Raw genomic sequence first — 19,396 nt, 5'->3', positions numbered from 1 at the left:
TTATGTCATCTTATTAGTTTTTCACGAACGGAATATTAATCATAATATTGTCGTTACACTAGCGAGGCTTTTTTGTTTACTTCCCTTTTAAGGAAAAGATCTGAGGGCACACTGAAGTAGGAAAAGATCTACATGGTTGAAAGGCACATCGAAACAGCAGATCTCATCGGAGAGGCTCTTCTGACATCTGGAAAGAAATTCAAGCAGAAGCTTTCCAAAAACTCACGTTAGTTTGGAGGACCCCAATAAATAGAAGAATTGCCAAGCTGCTATCAAATAAGTGGTCTTGTGATAAAATGTACCTTGACCTGTTGAGATGTTTTAGATTGAAAAATCTTTTGATTTCAGCAAACAGTTGATGAGTTGAAAATGAAGCTGCGTTCCATTTGCATAGACCATTGATAAAAATCAGAAAAACATGTATACATCTTGTATAGATTTCATTTTCAGCTTGTTATTTATTGCCTAGATTAATGCTCTGTTAAAAGTGTGACAGCAAATGTGTGAGGAGTTTTAATGTAAATAGTTTTGTGAGACACAAGACAAGTATGGCAAGAACACCAGATGATTGTCAGGTCAGTTAAAGCAGAGATGTTTGTGTTGGAAATAATCCATTTAAATATGTTATGTTAATATAATATACATGTGAATGAAACTACCCAGAGTGAAACTCCATATAGTGTATTTGGTTGAACAGTATGGCAATACAGTTCACACTCAAAGCTGAAGACTTTTCTATAGCTCATGTAGAAACACACACATTGAAATAACAATAACAAAACCAGCAAGATCCATCAATTATGCTTTTGATATTAGTCACTGGTATGGAAAAAAATGGTTTCTTCTGTCTGCATCCTGTCGAGTATGTTGATCTTTGGTGTTCCTGACTGAAACTCATGTAAACGATGGGTGGATTGTGAATGTAATGTGTTGTGTGAGCTGCCCCATTGCCATACCAAGTATTGGAATGTCTGTACATAAAAAGAAACGTGTCTAGTATTGTGCTTATCATCTAAAGAGAAAACAGTGAAACGTCACGGTTTAATCACTGCAAACATCATCCCCCACTTGAACGTTGGCTTTGGATCCTGGAAGTGAAAGACCAAACTGAATGACACTGTGACAGTAAAAGCCTTACAACAGAGTAACGCTTTTAACATTGCACTGTATTCCGTTCAACCACATGAACATTATTGCTGTGCATGCCTCGTAATGTATCTAGTATCATGTCGTCGTGGCAGGATAATAAAATCAGCTAAACTTGGCTGCTTGCGTGGGACTGGGTCATATATTGCGAGTGGAGTTTGTTTGCACGTTCTCTGACTTTCTCCCACATTGAATTGAAATTGAGTGGGAGTTGTTTGGCGCATCTGCCTCGATATCAAATGGTTCTGGGTTCAAATCTCAACTTTTGATTTTCTTTTTCAGCAAAAGGTATAATAAACTCAGGTACTGTATTTCATGAATTTAATTCAATGACTACAATCATGTTCTCAACCACATTGTTTAAGCAGTGCTCCACCACCTTTTCCATTGTTAATTGCTCTATTATGTACCATAACGGTAAAATCATGATGTCCGTTTTTTTTTTTAGGATGAACATCACACACAAGTTTCAAAGTTGATGCTCTAGTTCCCCCTTGTGGCTGTATTTAAGAAACGCATGTGAAGTCCTACCATACGAGCATGTAACAAACAATATTTTTACAGTACTTACAGTAGTTTTAAAAGTGTAAACAGTTTAAAATCAGGAGTAAAATCAATTTACATCATTTCTAATATTGGTCTTATCATAATGTGATGCTTTAACTTTCATATTTTGTTGTGTTTGATAATCAGTCACTACGTTTACATGCCGTCATGTCAAACTCAGTCAAAATCCCGGTTTCTGAAATATTCGGAAAAAAACTTTTTTGATATTCCTATGTCCAAATATCTAAATTAGAAAAAAAGTAACCCAGCGGCCTTACTTGGGTTTTCATTGACTGCATATAAACGTAGTCAGTCAGTTTCACTGCAGTTTAGGGATTTTGGTCATTCTGGTCACACTTTAACATGACCTTTATCCCAAGACCCTGACGCGTGGTCTCAAATGCCTGAACCGCCTGCTCCAGGGGGAAGCGGTGAGTCACTAGAGGCTTCACATTCACTTTTCCTGATGCCAACATGGCGACAGCCATGGGCCAACTGCAAAACAGTTCACACAGACATTCTTTTAGTTGATCGTGTGATTCTTAATGGGAATAAAGTACAAGAGAATCCAACATTAGTTTGAGGAGAGTATTTTACATACGTGTTACAGTAGCGGAAGACGCCTCTGATGTCAACTTCTCTGACGGCTGCGTTGAGTAGAGGAATGGTGACCGTTTCTGATCCGAGACCCACCAACACCACCACGCCTCCGGAGCGGGTCGCCTGGAAGAGCACAGCAGCAGTGTCTTACTTGATCAAATGTTGTACAATTATGTCAATATCTTTAAAAACACTACAGAAGAAATTGAATCGGTGGAGAGTGAAATCTTGTGTCGTGCATTTTCACACCGCTGTTACATAACAGTGGAACATGATAGCCGCTCTCACAGAGAGTTCCTACGCCCACGTTTGGACAGCTGGAGCATTAATGTCATTGTGGACCTCTCTAAAAATCACAGCACAGATTCTTCCTCTGATATGGCGCGGGCATGGGTACGTACATAGATGGCGGTTTGGATGCTGCTCTCAACGCCACTGCATTCAATCGTGATGTGAGGCTGAGCTCCCAGTAGGTCCTCCACCTTTTTGGCCAACTGCTGAGGTCCGTCCTCTCGCTTCACGGTCAGCTGGAAGTCTGCACCCAAGTTCTTGGCCATGGCCAAACGCTCAGGGAACAGGTCTGAATGTAACAATAGTGATTAGAGAAAAACAGGTAGTGTTTTCGAAAGGATAGGTTTTGAAGGAAGTCACGTTACCTGTGATGACAACTTGCGAAGCTCCCATTGCCTTGGCCACAAGCAGACAGACCAACCCAATCGGCCCTGCGAGACAAGAATGAACACAAAAGTAGCGGCAATTTTCAATAAACTCCACCATAATGAATCATGAATATTTTTCACCTGAACTCAGTACGTCTCGATTATTTCTGGTATGAGCCTCAAAGGAACAAGAAAAAATTTACACCCTCCAAACTCTCCTCCACTGCGACTATAAATAATCATTCTAGAAAAATACATCTCCGATAAATACTGTTTCTTAATATTAAATTATTCATAAGAAATATACTGTAGATTACAACAAAGAATGACTTGATTAACCTTGTTTTGAAGTCTGCCAAAGAAAAAGATTTGAAGTGCATCGTTGGCGTTTCAGTTGTCTGATAGATTGTTTACACGTGTTAAATATTAGTCTGCTGCTATAAATGTTAATGTTTAGCAGTTTTTTCTTGTTGAGACTGACAAAACACATTCCTTACTTGCACCGGCACGATTCAGTCACACAATCACAGTATTAGTTTCTCTCTTAATATAAAATACCTGCACCACAAATTAGCATAGTGCTGCCAAGGGCCACACCGGCCCTGCGACAGGCGTGGATTCCCACCGACAAAGGTTCGATCAGTGCACCCTCCTCAAATGTCACATTATCGGGCAACCTGGAGAGAGAAACACATTTCAAAATGAAGAGGATGTGTGCAAAAATTGATTAAGATTGTTGCAGTCAGACAACAGGACACTGTTAGGTAATTGTGGGTGTAAGCCTAATAATGTGTTACTTGAAGCAGAAGTTAGCACTGTGTGTGTAGTATCTGCACAAGTTGCCATCATCAGGCGGCGTGGCACAGAAGAAGATAGATGGAGATAAATTGTAGCGCCCATTTTTGAAAAACTCATCCATCTCTCGGGGAACCCCTGGCTCAACAGCGACTCGGTCGCCTAATAGTTAAAACAAAAAAAACAGGAGCATTATGATGATGCATGCTACTCAGGGTTCCAACATAATACATTTTGCTCTAAATGATGTTTAAAATATGAGTAAATAATGCCACTTTACAGCACATTATTTTGTCCACACCTGCCTTAAAGCAAATTTGGTGCCTAGTTCTGTCACTGACCTCATACTAACACATCTTTTACACATTTTGGACATTTGTGCTCTTTCCCGTCTGTGAGCACACTCACCAATCTGAAGGTGTTTGACCGCCGAGCCAACTTTGACCACCCGTCCAGCCGCTTCATGCCCCAACACCATTGGCTTTGTCAACACAAAGTCCCCGATGCGGCCGTGCTGCCAGTAGTGGACGTCGGAACCGCAGATGCCAACCGAGTGCATCTGGAGCAGAACCTCTGTCGGCAAAAATACGGAACAGCTACTTTGTATGGAGGGGGGCATGCTGAATAGAGAACTGATTGATTTATTTTGAATCTTCTTTTACTTAGGGTTTTGCACATTTTCACGTGGTTTTAACATGTAATTATTCAACCTTTTTTACTTTTTGCTTGATATCAAACCATGGAAATGCTTAATTAGTTGGTGTGCTGTCTGATTGGTTAACTATGTACAACATTTTAAAAGAGACTTGCAGTGGGCTTTCATACCATTGGGACCTGGCTCCGGCACAGGGCGCTTTTCCTGAGGAACACACAAACAAACAGATGTTGGGATTTATTTGCAAAACAATTTTTCATTTTTGCTCCTCTCGACCCAGTTGTTGGAATACCAGAAGCCTAAGTGTTCCCTAACAGGATATCACCCATCCGTACCTTGCTACTTTGATCCCGATGGAAACATCCTAGTCCATTTCCTTTCTGTTAATGTTTAAAAAGTTAATTGTAAAATTTGTGGCTACAGCTTATGAAAATACGCATAGAGTTCTACATTGACGATTACTTCCACTCTGAAAAAAATATAACGTTTATAAGAATTCAAACCATAAAAGTGTGTATTCTTCATGTCTTTAAATGAAAACAAACGGAGGATACCGATTTTCTCCGGGTTTAAGTAAATTGGCATAACATCTGTCAATTGAGCCAATTGAAAACAATGACATTCTATTGCGAGACTTTACCAGTCTGAGGTCTCCCTGGGAGTGCAGCACCACGGACAGGTTTTGCTGTTCCATAACAGAATCGGGGGTGTCACGCGTGTGGAGGGGAAAGAAGCAACCCGAAGCTCAACAGAGTCAAATGTAAAATTTACAATCATGCAGCGTGTCAAAGTATATCACCGCCTTCTTTCTGGGGGTTGGTACCACAACAAATACGCGATTAGATAAACATGAGTGGCGCAGTCCACTGTGGAGGTGTGGACGTATAAATTCTTACAATGATGTCTGCCTTCACACACACACTGAAACATTTTCCTTCAACTTACTACTGCTATTCATTTTAAAATGTTAAAACAAATAACCACAATCGCGCACTTGTCACTAGGATTTCCTCGATGATAGACTGCACGTGCAGTCTTTACCCCTTTAAAATGTAGTCGTCGACTAATGCGCAGACGCAGTTTAACACGGTCAGTCAGAGATTTTCTAGAAAAGAGATCAGCGTATAGAAAGCTGATTTTTTTTCAAAAAATTGAAAATGCATTATAAAAAAAGAATGCATTGAATTAATGCTAGAATACATGGTAGCTCTAACATGTATCCTGTAACCGAATATTTATTAAATGTTCAACTGTAGAAATCTTAACATCTCTGGAGTTTTTCCCCTCTCATCATGACATTGCTTGAAATGTGATAGCAGAGGTCGCAGTAGCCCACTAAGTTCCAAGACTTGTGAAAAGGGATATGTTTTGAACTTGATGCAAAGTGTTCATGCTGCAGATTGCTTGGAGTCTGTTCTCAACAATCCTCAGAGTAGGCTTTCATGTCCTTTGGAGGACTTTCCTTTCTGCAGCTGGTGGTGAGGATGTTCTCCACCACACATTTGCAGAAGACTGTCCGGTCTGGCACGACCCAGCTTCCAGAAGAAGTAGAGATGTGATGCAGACAGGAAGTGTTTCTGCTCCAGTTAAAGTTCCCAAAAAGGTGCACCTCAAGATACTGCTGAGATCTACTTCCATTGCTACTTCTTCAATGTGCAGGGAGGTCAAGGAGTGTCTGTTCTCTTTGAAGTTCACCACCATCTCCTTGGTCTTCTTCACATTTGTGTAAAGATTGATGCATATTCACCAGTCCATCAGATGTGTGTATCAGCACACAGCCCTAGGGGATCCTGACAGTCTGTGGTTTGTTGTCTTTTGCACCACACTCTGTGGGATGATTGCACTGAAATCCCGGAAGTTCAGGTAGAAGCAGAAATTCGTGCTTTCCAGGTTTGTAGGTTCAAATATTTGAACAATTTTACTTAAGATTATTGATTTACTTGGAGTGACACTGGGCAGTGTTTCCCTTTTGTATGCCTCTCAATTCTTCTTCACATTTAGTAAAAACACATATCAAGGTAGAATCCATAAACTGACATCTAGGGGATAAAAAATAAAAACAAAATGAAAAATATATATAATCTATCTAGGGGAGGGGGGGGGGGGGCTTGCGCTAATGAGACGTCAAACGCTTTGTGTGGCGGGCTCTATCTAGTGTGGAAACTGAGAAGTGCAACTTGAGCTCAAGCTTCTTGTGCGGGCCATATTCAATTATGTTTTCAGAATTTGCTGCGGGCCAATAAAAACTGGACCGTAGTTTGGACACCCCTACTTTAAATTAACCAAACAGCATTTAATTCCAGTGAATTACATACAAATGGTTATGATGGCTCAGATGTTCTCACCAGCTCAATGGGCCGCATTCTAACTTCCCCCCTAGGTGAATACGACCTATCAGTTCAATACTGATTTGCCATAAGTCCAAATAAAACTTGTAATTGTTTCACATGTACCAGTGTCACTAATTTATTGGATCATCCTTCGGGTCGCGACATGTGCATAATTAATTCTCTGATGTGCTTGCACTAAATGCATCACTCCTGTTAGAATATGAAGATTACAGCATTGTATTCTTATTATATTCTTTTGTGGTCAATTCTTAACAAACCCGTCATTGACGTACTCTGCTTCCTTGTCATTATCGGCGGCCTGGTCAGCAAAACTCTTCGGGAAACACAAAGAGGCAGAAAGGAGTCAAATGAAGGCAATTTCCAACAAATTAGCTATTAACATCATGTGTCAATAATCATACCTGTGTAGATGGTTGGTCATGGTCCCAAATAAGTCTTCCAACCACATTTCTCATGGCTTAAGACACAAAGAACACACAATCAATATTATGGATTAATTATATATGCAACTCCTTGGTTTCTTTACACACCAATTACTCTCACAAGACATATTATGGTGGAGTTGGATAACAAGTAGAAAGTCAGTCAATTCAATATGAGTGCAAATTTAAAGTGGGTCAGACTTTCAATTTAGTAACCAAAAGTCAAAGCCAAGTTCCAGTTGAGAATCACTGCCACCCAAGATTACGTTGGCCAGCACTCCGTTACTACTGAATGTTCATAATTGAATAATCAGTGGGCTATCCATTTATATCAATAATGCCTTTCTTAAATAATGGTCATCAATCATTTTTAGAAAACACACCACAAAAATGAAACAAACCTAAAACGGAATATTCCATATTTATTAATCATTTCATGTAGTGGTAGAAATGCATCTGTCGACAAAGGAGGGGGTGTTAACAGGCAGCCAGCATCTTAAGGGGATAATTTAGGCAAAAACAAATTCAATTTAAGTATTTGTTTGATTAATTTATTTATGTGTGCCCTGCGATTGGCTGGCGACCGGTTCAGGGTGTCCCCCGCCTACTGCCCGATGACGGCTGGGATAGGCTCCAGCACACCCGTGACCCCCGTGGGGACTAGGCGGTTCAGAAAATGGATGGATGGATAATTGATTTATTATTGTTTTTAATGTTTTGTTGGACCCCTGGAAGACGAGATGGTCCATCTTAAGGGGCTATTCTAGAGAAAATAAATTTGAAAAGAACGTATGATTATTGTTATTAAGGAAGGGGTGACGTGACTCAGTGGTAGAGTATTTGTCACTCAACTCTAAGGTTGTGTGAGTGATCCTCAACCCTGGTGACCAGGTCCAAGTTTCCTTGATCGGGACACTGAACCCCAGCGTGGACCTGGAAGCACCTTCCATGACATTAGGCTGCCATTGGTGTGTGAATAGGTGAATGTGAGGCCTTGTAAAGTGCTTTGGGCACCGCGTGGAGTAGAGAAAAGCACAATATAGGTGCAGTTGATTTACCAAGCAGGTGAATATTGTGGCTGTGACCATGGTTGCTGTTTGCAGTAGTTTTGATGAGGTTCTGTTGCTTATTATTGACCTATAAATAAATAAATAAATAAATAAATAAATAAAAATAAAAATAAAAATAAAAATAAAAATAAAATAAAATAAAATAAAATAAAATAAAATAAAATAAAATAAAATAAAATAAAATAAAATTAAATTAAATTAAATTAAATTAAATAAATAAATAAATAAATAAATAAATAAATAAATAGGTCAAAACCATCCTCACCATTCTGCACTGGGACCGGAGGCAGCACATAGTGACCGATGCTCACTGACTTGGTACTCTGTCGCTTTCTACATGAATTCAGGAACAAGCTGTGAAAAACCGTCACCTTGTCCCTGATGTACTCCATGCTTTGAAAAATCCTGAAAACAACAAGTGCACTTTTAGGATACAACCAACTGGTGAAATGTTGAAACAATTATGACACTAACCTGAGTGTGTCAGGGTGTTCAGCATCAGCACTAAAAATATAATCTGCTGTTTTCCAACCTGTTACTATCCCATCCTCCGTGACTACAAGGGAGCAAAATAACACCACTTAAGAGTAGATTTGTTATTTTTTTATTATCTTTTATTCACGTTTAATCATGCACAAACGTAATGTAACCTTTGTTAAAATGTTAGTTTATAGACGGGTGTTTTAAGTATAATCACCAACATCTTAAGCTAGTTAGCTAAAAATCAAACTAACAGTTATGTCCACTCATTAAATTGTACTTACGCCAAAAATCCCGAAGTGACTGTGAAACACTGCTCGAAAACCAGGCCTTCTTGTTCGCAAACATAACTAAATCGACAAATGGAGTTAAATTAGATATCTGTAAAGCCAAGTTAACTTGACGCCACAAACGTTTCTGTTCTGCCTCACCTCAGCCCTCAAGAGACTCCGAAGTAGTTTTTTTTTTATTTTTTTAATCAAGTTCAGTATTTCTCTGACTTTAGTATATTGTAAATTTTAATGATTATATAGCAAGACACAACTACCTAAGGGACAAACACACTACACCACAGAGGTCTGAATTTCAATGTCCGCCCTACTAAATTGTACCGCTAGATGGGAGCATTTAATAGGGCACATATTAAGCCCATTTAAATCGCCGTTCTTGTTTACGGCTCGGTTCTTTCAAGTACTGAGGTAAAATCAGGCAACGACTGAGCATCACTTATGGGACTAGTGTTCTTCATCAAACCTCATTTCAAACCAGTGAAATGTTCAGCTAAAATTTGATGACGGTGCATATTCTGCTGGAGGTTACAGCTGCCATGAGCGATAACATTTAAGTACATTTAACGCAAGCTTTTATGTTTTCAAATCACAGTTATTCACAACAACATCACGGTGGCTGTGTTGCACAGACAATCTCGCTCCGCTCAGAACATCAACGATGGGGTCGTATGCAGGTTAGGTGCATTTTGCAATCACACCAAAGCACACTCTCCCAATATCCATTCCAGTAATATCATTTAGCCTTGTGTTTTATAACAGTGACAGCCTATTAAAGTGGTTATTGCAGTGCAGGAGTGTTGGCAGGATGTTTCCAATCCAAGTGATGGTCTTGAGATGTTCTCAGTGTCACCATGTCATAGGCTTTTTTCTCAGAGTATTAACGATGACTGCACCCTTGCAATTGAGTGCACAGGTTGTGTACACTGACTGGTCCAAGAGATTCAAAGCAGCGCTGACTCTGTTGCCATGACAACAGTGAAGCCACGCCCAGTCCACCCCTCTCTCAACCTCCTCCGTAATGTGTTCAGAGTGGGCTCTTCATGAAAGAAGAACTGGTTATGCTTGTTAAACGTAGAAGGCCAAACTCCCTATTATCAAACATCAGAATAAGAATGCATCTTTTCTAGGCTGTAGGTAAATGGAATATTTTGAACAGCAGTGGATAAGAAGAACGGATACTACAGAGGATGCTTTGATCGATCTCCATTTCAAATGTTTTTCATTGACAGTTGTTTGATTGTTCTCATATGTGGATATTTTTTGATTTTTAGACTGTTGGTATTGAATTTCGTCAGACTTAATCACTAAAATAATAATCAACCCCAGCTCTAATTCCATCATTATCATTTATTCACTCTCTCTTCATTCATTTTGCACATCTAGCTCTTCCCTATGACACGATGATGCACTGTATTGTAATTCATATAGGTCAAATGGTAAAATCAAACCTGTCATTGTCTCCATTGTTTGCTGTCGAGTTTGTCCACTAAGCTTGCTTCCCACTGGAATGAGGGGAGAATGGGCAATAGTGGTTGAGCTGGCCCAGCCATCCTATGGTCACTGTCCCATGATGACTCGTCTCTTTTGGCAAGTATACCAGGAAATGTTCGCTTTGCTCAGATCTCGATGTAAACGTAACAAATTCTAATTAGCCCAGAAATAAATCAAGCCAGTCATTGAGATTGATCGGCAAAGCTTTGTGGTTTAACACCTTATATCAAGCCTTTTTCCCTACAGCGGAACCTGACATGAAAGCAGCGGTCTTGAAATTGCAGGTGTTGAAGGATTAAGGGCCGCCGCAGGATGAGGTTTTATTGTTCACCACATCTTTGATCTATTGTCTCGTCAGTTCACTCGTGTTTGCAACATGGAACAGGGATTGACAGCCCAGCGTGAGCATTGGTAAACCGAAAATACAATGCGCCCTTGCTTTCCCACATCTCCACAATGTTGGAAATACGGTTCAAAAAGGGATTCACGTCCAGATTAACACCAGCGAGATCTGATTTGTGACTCTCGGGAATAAACTGGCATTCTTTTGTCAACTGCGGCTGTCGGCAATCTTAAACACTGAAGGAGCTATGTGGATATGGAATGGAGGTCCCAGAATCAAGATGGCAGACATTGCCAAAAATGGATGAGAATAACCAGGGTGATCTGAAGATTCAGGCAGACAAACTGGTGATGCCCAACCAGCCTGACACAGTGAAGGAAAGCACTCGCCAAAATATGAAAGTAGGAGACAATAGTGGAACCAGGAGTGTTTGTGGCACCGAGGACAGTATCAGGTTGGATGGCCCCAGCAGATACCTGGAGAAACAGCAGTCCTCTCTATCCAGAAGAGTGCACTACTGGCAAAACCCCTCAAGATCCCAGGTCTCCTTTAGAGAGCCCGAGCTAGAAGGAGAAACCGGCCTGAAACGATATATATTGTGAAAAGGTTAAAAATTGTAAACGACTGCTGTCATGCTCCATTCACCTGCCCTCTTCACCTTTTAAATAGTTCAATTATATTTAAATTATTTTGGATTGGTTCTTAAAGGATTGCCTCCATCTTATGGCATGCTTTTTGTCAATGTTCCCCAGGTGATAATCAACAAAATTCAACAAGATTCAACAAAATGACCAGAACAAGTGGGAACATTATTCGCCCTCTCAGTTACTCGCATCCACTATGAGTCATGTTTTGGAGGTAAAAGCATGGCGCCACTGAATGATGACCGCCCCTTGGGGTTCACACTTGGCTGAACACCAGCTATTTAAAATAATGGCCTTATCTTTATCTCTGTTTTTAATATTCTTTTGCCGTCTTGTATCCAACTTTTAAAATGTCTTCTCAGATAGCAGTGCAGCATAAACACAGACAATGTAGCCATGAGGCATGTTTTTATCCTCAGCACAATTATTCATGGTGATTAAAAATGTCTGCCTGTTTGTTATTTCTCTAACGTCTAATTAATTTCTCTATTTGAGTTGAGCACGTACTAAAAAGACGCGGAGCAATATCTCCGTGCACAACGTAAAATCAGGAGGGAAGCTCATTTCTATCATTTTTCTCCCAACACAGGAAGTAACTCACTGGACCTTGATTTGTGAATCGTGAGAGCCAAAAGAGGCATAAATAATTTGGGTTGTTGAACATGGCAACACACATAAGACAAGTTAAAAGTCACGTCACTGCTTCACACAAGCTTCGTGAAAATGCTCAAGCGTCTTTCCCCATTGATTTAAATGAGGGTTATCTGTACTTAAAACTAAGGTAACGAGCGAGTACACATTGTATTAACATACTCTACCGTTCAAAAGTTTGGGGTCACTTGGAAATGTCCTTAGTCTTAAAATAAAATCACTATTTTTCAAAGAGGGTAACATTAAATGAATATGGAATACACTCATTAATTTGGTAAATGACTATTGTAGCTGCAAACGTCTGTTTTTTAATGCAATATCTGCATAGATGTATAAAGGCTGTAGGAATTTATATTTAAAGAATTTACATGTATGCTCACCACGTAATTGCCATTTAGAAGACACAAGTCAACTTAATACTGCTGGCAATAGTTGCTTTTTATTTTCCATTCACTGAGAAGGTCTGGAGAGGCTAGCGTGACCTCAGGTGGAGCTGTGGCGGGAAACCCCCACGACAGAGGAGAAGTCAATCTCACGGGGAAGACAAGACAACTTCTTTGTTGGTAGTCCAGCTAAAGGACAAACCATTCACCAATTATCCTTATCTGTGAAACCTCCGCCTCATGAAGGGAGGACACGACCACTCCTGAATTATCGCTGCAGCAGGATAGGGCTGACCAACCTCAAACACAATTATCAATGTGGCGGCCAACAACAAAAACACACGTACACACACAAATTGCAAAGCCCACCCTTTTGATGAAATGTCTTGTATAAAGTCTGGGTCAGGGAAATGCGTTCTTTGTCACTCTGCATCGCTATCTTTGCGGTTAGGGACGGATGTGACCCGGAGCTCCGCTAGAGAATTGGCTTGCTGTTATTAAACAATTTTGGTAGGAATAAATACTAGAATAAATAATAGACGAGTGCCTGTGTTGATTCCTGCATCCACCCAACGAGCACCTCGGAACTCCACAAAGGGATAAGACTTTATTAGTCAATTGGTCATTTAAAAAGAGGGGATATTTTCTGCCTTCAGTAGGTGACCCCGATGTTGGGGGAGCAGGAATGGTATTAACACCTTGTTTGTGATCGCAAAGGTCAGTTGGGACACCACCTCCTGAGTTGCTGGCGACGCATTGATAGTTCTCTCCACTTTCCACGCCAACGGCCGCTATGAAAAGGTAAGCGGAAGCCCTTGAAGTTCTGCATTTTGACGATGCTAAATTAAGGTGTGGATTGTGGTAGATCAATTGGTGTTAAGGAGGTTCTGGGTTTGCACCGCCGAAGACTGGCGTTCGCCCGGACGTGGGGGTTTGTGACGTTTTGGTACACGTAGGGGAGTTTTGGGGCCCTCTAAAAGCGATTGGATTCCTCGCTCGATCTGACTCAGCCCTCGGTGAAATTGTTTGACTATGACTACTGTTGAGGAGAAGTTCACAGAAATTTTGTCTCAAGTCTTGGGTAATCTGAAGGAGAAAGATAAGAAAGGGGAGAAGGAAAAGTTGCGGAAGGAATGGGTTAAGTTGCAAAAGAAAAACAGTAAGTTGCAAAGAAAGGAAGTGACGTGGAGTCAGATAAGTGATGAGTTGTTTCATGAAGAGAAAGAATTATGGGGACAGATAGAAAAGGAGAAGAGAGCAATGAAAGAGGTAAATTGGAGGGAGAAAAGAATAGCAAAGAAACGGCTTGAAAAAGTAGAAGAAACGAGACGTCGTGTGCATTTTTTGGCAATGGAAGCCTCAGTGTTAGCGAAAATCCGGGAGGGGCGAAACCCTGTTACCAGCGTGAGTATGCCTGTAAACGCTGGAACCCGGGTGAGTAAAAAAGCATCGTTGTATCCAACTCTGCCAGTTGACAACAAATTCACCGACTTTTCTCTCCCTTCGGCGCCGCCACCGTACCCACCCCCCATGTTGGACACACCATGTGTGATGGCACCTATGATAGAAGTCGCGGGACTGATTCAGGAAGCTCCAGATATGAACCAGACGGAACACAGATTCATCCGTCGCTACGCAGAGGTAGGTGGTGCGGTGACGGGGCCCACTCCAACACATCAAACTCCAGGGTTCAACAATACAAAAATTAATGATAGGGATCTTTTAGGGGAGGTGTTGGCAACACCCTCACATTTCGGTGACAGGCCAACCTGTCCACCAACTGGTCAAAAGGCAGCACCCACATGGCCATCGCTATTTAATCTGGATGATGCCGCTGGTGTTACCAATGAGGCTCATACTATTACTGATAGTGACACTGATGATAGGACTGACATAACGGAAGCGCGACGTGATCGTATGGACATTGAAAAGGCAGAAGTGGCAGATAAAAAAAAGGGCGTTGACGTTCACAATAAGTATGAATTGAGATCCAAACCCAAAAAATCTTCCATACAAATGCCTCTGCGTGACCTGGGCGGGGGTTGGCATTACGAGCCCATGGGAGTTCGTGACATGCAGGCGCTGGTGGACAGATTACCTAATTTAAACAGAGGGGCCCAGGGGTGGATTTCGGATTTTATAGCCTTAATGGCGGGGCAAAGAGTGGCTGTGAGCGATTTCCGCGCTGCACTGCGCGGGTGTTGTTCCTTTCACGATGCCAAAAAAATCGAGGAAGCCGCACAGCTGACTGCTGTGGGAGATGAGGAGCCGTTTAGGCCTATTGCTAGCGCAGCATTCAGTGCACTGAGAGAGCTATTTCCTCAGGGGGAGACAGGCAGTCCTGTGTTACTATCTGAATACACCGAAAAGATTGACCCAACAGATTTTTACACTGAATGTGTAGAAAGATGGACTTCCACCACAGGTCGTCACCCTTCCAATACACCTGATGCCACTCAACTATTTAGAGCTTCACTGATTCGCGCCCTACCAGAGGAGGTGCGCAATGAATTGGAAAAAGATCCAGATTTGTTAGACGATGACGACGCCAGATTTAGACGACATGTCGTTCATGCGTTGAAGCTGTATGTGAAACACCTCAGAGAAAAGAAGGCTAACAACTCTGAAATGGAACAACAGTTGTTAAAGCTCAATTTGAACAGAGCACGAGAAGAGGCTAAACGGGCCAAACAAAAGAAAAAAGGCAAGGATAACTTGATGGTGCTGACTGGGCAGTCTCGTGGAGCTGGCCGTGGGCGTGGCTGGGGAGGAGTTGGACAAACCCGGGTTGGAATGCGAAGGGGACGGAGTGGATGCTTCAGATGCGGAGCCACTGACCACTTGGTGGTGAACTGTCCATACCCACCCTTGGGCATGATGCATCCTGGACATATCCTAAACGTACAGGGGCCACAAGGGGCTCTTCCAAGCCAAGCCCAGAGGCAGCAGGATCCACCTCAACTCAGCCTGTCAACCAGAAACACCCTACCACCCTGGCAGTACAAGAGCTGGATGGGGAGCGTACAACAATGCCCAGCCCAACCAGCTGTGTACCCCCTGGGGAAGGGGCATGGACAATAGGAGTGCCCAGGAGAGGCCAAGGAGGGGGGACTGGCAGAACCCCTTCTTGAAGTGACGGTAGATGGGACCCAGGTGCGGATGCAAGTGGACACTGGGGCAACAGATTCTTCAATCAACTTCAATCAATCGTTTTTGTCACTGACTACAAACAGAGTGACCCTCATGGGCTTCTCTGGGTCTCCCACAATACTGTTATGGCCGATATCGCTTCAAGTCCAGCTGCTGGGACTTTCGTCACGTTCCGCGGACACCAATAAACTTGTTAGGAAGAGACCTGGTCACCAAAACCAGAGCCATCCTACTGTGCACAACACAAGGGGTGGAAACTGCTCTTCCTGGGGCTCGCCCCAAACTATGTGGGGTGGAGGGGGGTGACCATGGGGTGTAGTTGATGGCGCCTGTGCCCACAGACCCGTACATTGATAATTACTGGGCAGAACTGGCACCTGAAACAACTAAAAAGAGTGGAATTCTCTCCTTCCTAATCTGAAAACCCTGGGTCCAGAGACTCCAACCTTTTGCTACGTCTCTCGACCCGCTCCACTGCACTCTCCTTTATGATAGAAATCATGATGATATGCACAGAGAGACGTTTGATGAAGTTGAAGTCAGCAATCCAGTGCTCTGCCATTTATATTGGAAAGCAAGGCATCACTGCTAAATGTGACCGGACTCACACACAGCTTCAATGGTATAGGATGAACACAGAAGGGGCACCCCAAAGCCCACGGGTTAATTGAAAGCATGCCCGCCACGCTCTGGTCCCAGGGGCCAGAGGATGCGGGCTTCTGCACAACCACCCTGCCCATTATGTTTAAAGTCAAATCAGATACACTTGATTGGGTCGCACAATATCCCGACAAACTGGCATCAATGAAGGGCATTGAGGGCACATTGGTGGGGACGTGGAAGGCTGGTGTAAACGACCCATCATCCTTGCCTTTCTACACAAATTTGCTACCGGTATTGAAAGCTAACAAAAATTACAGAATCACATACGACTTTCGCAAAATCTACACAAGCACCACCACTGGCTGCCTGTCAGTGCCTGACCCACAGTTTGCCATAAACCTAACATCAAAATTATGATTAGTTTTTTTGTTCATGCTTTTTTCTGTCTGACAATAACCAAGGAGGGTCGACAATATTTTGCATTCACACAAAGACAATTACAATACATACGTTTGCCACAAGGGTTCAAGCTCGACCATGGACTTTTCAATCAGGTCCTGATAACGCACTTGGTTGACCTCAACATACCAAATAGTGCTCTAATGGTGCAGTGATTGGATGACATCCTTCCTGGGGCGTGTCATTGCTGCCGCGAGGGCCATAATGTGCACTCAACACAGAATGTCACTTTTGCGAAATTTGGGCAAAGTCTTGGAGTGGACTCCGGAGACTCGCAGCCACCCCCCACCTTGCCTCACTTGACTACAATACACCTATCCATCTTGACGTCCTGACGTGTCAATTAACCTAACGGTCGCAATTCACATTTTAATCCAAAAACCAGATGGTTGACAACCAGTGCTAATGTACACGAATGTGTTACTTGACATGATGATTCCAAACAACCGTCATGCACTGCTAATGCAGCCACTTTGGCCACCAGCCCACAAAAAGTGGGCCATCTGGTGATGGGCTTCCCGCTCGTCATTTTGACGGAACACTCAGTGACATAATTTGTTGCGTCAACGTTCGTCATGTCAATTAAGCCAAGATCGCTTGATCACCTTGCTGACAGCAAAACACATGACATATGGAAGATATGGAATCAACACGGCTGATTCTAACTTTAATAAATGTGAACCCCATTGCTGTGAAATGCATGTCTCTCAGGAACTACTGTGTCTGACCAGATTTGCAGATCTCTCCTCTACAGGATGACAGCATTCTTTTCACGGACTGTTGGCGGACCTCTGGGACGTCCCTCCGTGTGGGACGAGCGGGTGGGAACTACTTGAGAGACCAGGGTTATCTGAACAACTAGTCCCGACTTCACTGATGGCGCTGAAGGAATGGGGTCAAAATACAAAAAGTCCTGCCTAGCTACAAAAACAGATATGCTCAAACCTCATTGAATAAAGTACATAAGCAGACAAGTACTATATTCACATATTAAAGCAACAAAAGAAATATTTTAAGCATATAATTATACCTACACATCAAATCAATAAAGAAGACATAACCAGACATTTTTGATACGTAGGTGGTAATGACAAAGGTTTTTATAACTTTATGATCTGATATATATTTCTGAGCACAATGAAATAACAAATGTTTTTTGATATATTGCCTGAATAGCTTAATGACCCTTAAGGAACTGTTTAACGCATGCCTGATGATTCTCTAAATCACGGACACTGCCAAAGTCGTCTAAAGATTTTCAGTACTTGATTGTATCTTATGTTTTGACTAGTGCTAGACGCCAGTTTTCGATTACTACTGAACGTTCTGGACAGAGGGAAATATTTTGGCTAACAAAGAAAAGATATGGTTGGAAGCATGATTAAATTAAAAATATGATGACGTAAGCAAGTACATGGAGTATCAAAAGAACAAACAAACAAAAACATGGTAGGTGGTGAGTACAAACTTTGCATAGTCAGGGAACATTAATAAATTGATGATGTCCCAGCCAAAAGCTCACATAATTCCGTACAAAATGACAAAATTGAAAGAATCACGAATGGATGAAGTGCGACAATGTATGTGCAAGAATGGAGCAGACTGTTTCCAGGAAGGTCACTTGGAGATAAAACCAGCAGGTGCCAGAGGGAGACAGCCAAGAACCCGGCCAAAGATGATCGCCAAGGCCGAAAGACGGGATGGAAGACAACAGCCCCCACGCACACCGAATCGCCCATAATCAGCACCCACCCCCACGGAACCAGCTCTCACCGAACCAGCACCCACTCCCATGGAATCAAAATCTCCTGCGAACTTGCCCCACCCCAAAGACTCATCACCCATCAAACTCGGCCCACACCGGCATGTGCAACTGAATATAAGCTGATCAGAGAACCTTGAACGTTGCCTTTTCGGAATGGAGACTTTCTGCTCTTGAGCATGGTCGCACGAAGGGCCCAGCGCTGTATTGTACTTTCCTGAAAACAGAGCTTTCCTAACAAGAATTGTGATTGAACTCAACCAACCTGCGTAAGTCTAATTTCTGCTTCAGTGTCTGAATCACTTGGGTGCTACTTCTTGAAATCGTTCAATAGGATTGCTGTGTTGCCTGTGATTACCGTTTTTTTCCGTGTATAGTGCGCAATATTTTACTAATTTATTGTCCTAAAATCTGGGGTGCGTATTATACATGGGTACAAAGAAAAAAAAAAAAAATTTTTTTTTTTTTAATTTTTTTTTTTTTTAAATAAAGTCATGGTACAACAAAACCAACAACAGGACTGACCGACAAAGTCGTGGAACAAAAAGACAGGGTGACATTACCAAAGACAGGAACAGAATGACAGTAACACATGCAATGATCCAACGGTGAGCGAGGGGCAGACAGGACTTAAATACAAAACACGTTACATCGATTGAGGTGACACAGGAAGAGCGGGGTGACACGAACAGAAACTATGGCAACCTAGACACATAGCAAAACTGGGGACGAGACATGACAAATCTCCCCCGAAATAAAACTCACCTTTCTTCTTGTTTGTTGTCAATCGCGCATCGCATTCAGCCATCCTGCCCAACACACTTAGTAGAATTCATAATTGACGACACATCGTTTGATGCGATGGTGCAATCCTCGATGGTGTGTTATTGTCAAAT

General features: G+C 42.1%; 3 protein-coding genes across 6 annotated transcripts; 1 reads left to right on the top strand and 2 right to left on the bottom strand.

The window, feature by feature from the left end:
* Window positions 1–1,027: 1,027 nt before the first annotated feature.
* Window positions 1,028–5,222, bottom strand: sord (sorbitol dehydrogenase). The gene is made up of 9 exons (XM_061277201.1): window positions 5,042–5,222; window positions 4,572–4,605; window positions 4,155–4,319; window positions 3,749–3,908; window positions 3,510–3,628; window positions 2,949–3,014; window positions 2,694–2,872; window positions 2,294–2,415; window positions 1,028–2,187 (listed from the first exon to the last, which is right to left on the bottom strand). The coding sequence occupies exons 1-9, from the start codon at window positions 5,093–5,095 to the stop codon at window positions 2,022–2,024; spliced, it is 1,065 nt and encodes a 354-aa protein (XP_061133185.1). The 5' UTR covers window positions 5,096–5,222; the 3' UTR covers window positions 1,028–2,021.
* Window positions 5,223–6,647: 1,425 nt separating this feature from the next.
* Window positions 6,648–9,295, bottom strand: terb2 (telomere repeat binding bouquet formation protein 2). Its single transcript, XM_061277547.1, has 6 exons — window positions 9,156–9,295; window positions 9,009–9,074; window positions 8,719–8,800; window positions 8,510–8,649; window positions 7,154–7,209; window positions 6,648–7,065 (listed from the first exon to the last, which is right to left on the bottom strand). Exons 2-6 carry the CDS (start codon window positions 9,070–9,072, stop codon window positions 6,994–6,996), a joined length of 414 nt encoding a protein of 137 aa, XP_061133531.1. The 5' UTR covers window positions 9,073–9,074; window positions 9,156–9,295; the 3' UTR covers window positions 6,648–6,993.
* Window positions 9,296–12,934: 3,639 nt separating this feature from the next.
* Window positions 12,935–18,760, top strand: LOC133153180 (uncharacterized). 4 transcript variants are annotated; one of them, XM_061277281.1, is made up of 3 exons: window positions 12,935–13,036; window positions 13,244–13,327; window positions 14,094–18,760. In XM_061277281.1, exon 3 carries the CDS (start codon window positions 14,126–14,128, stop codon window positions 15,605–15,607), a length of 1,482 nt encoding a protein of 493 aa, XP_061133265.1. In that variant the 5' UTR covers window positions 12,935–13,036; window positions 13,244–13,327; window positions 14,094–14,125; the 3' UTR covers window positions 15,608–18,760. The 4 variants fall into 4 exon arrangements, with proteins under 4 accessions (XP_061133265.1, XP_061133262.1, XP_061133264.1 ...); XM_061277278.1 differs by having other exon boundaries at window positions 13,244–18,760; XM_061277280.1 differs by having other exon boundaries at window positions 12,962–13,960; window positions 14,097–18,760.
* The last annotated feature ends 636 nt before the right edge of the window (window positions 18,761–19,396 follow it).

The sequence above is a fragment of the Syngnathus typhle genome, linkage group LG4 (assembly GCF_033458585.1).
Source record: "Syngnathus typhle isolate RoL2023-S1 ecotype Sweden linkage group LG4, RoL_Styp_1.0, whole genome shotgun sequence".
NCBI lineage: Eukaryota > Metazoa > Chordata > Actinopteri > Syngnathiformes > Syngnathidae > Syngnathus > Syngnathus typhle.
Note: the sequence above shows the minus strand (reverse complement) of the source record. Positions and strands in the feature narration are given on the sequence as shown.

Excerpts from the sequence above, each read along its gene's own strand:
- sord (XM_061277201.1), bottom strand. The coding sequence starts at position 5,095 with ATGGAACAGCAAAACCTGTCCGTGGTGCTGCACTCCCAGGGAGACCTC. Across the intron at positions 3,909-4,154 it reads GGTCAAACACCTTCAGATTG|GCGACCGAGTCGCTGTTGAG; the intron begins GTGAGTGTGCTC and ends TTTAACTATTAG. Across the intron at positions 2,873-2,948 it reads TTCGCAAGTTGTCATCACAG|ACCTGTTCCCTGAGCGTTTG; the intron begins GTAACGTGACTT and ends TGTTACATTCAG.
- terb2 (XM_061277547.1), bottom strand. The coding sequence starts at position 9,072 with ATGTTTGCGAACAAGAAGGCCTGGTTTTCGAGCAGTGTTTCACAGTCA. Across the intron at positions 8,801-9,008 it reads GTCACTTCGGGATTTTTGGC|TCACGGAGGATGGGATAGTA; the intron begins GTAAGTACAATT and ends GCTCCCTTGTAG. Across the intron at positions 7,066-7,153 it reads ATGACCAACCATCTACACAG|AGTTTTGCTGACCAGGCCGC; the intron begins GTATGATTATTG and ends TGTTTCCCGAAG.
- LOC133153180 (XM_061277278.1), top strand. The coding sequence starts at position 13,559 with ATGACTACTGTTGAGGAGAAGTTCACAGAAATTTTGTCTCAAGTCTTG.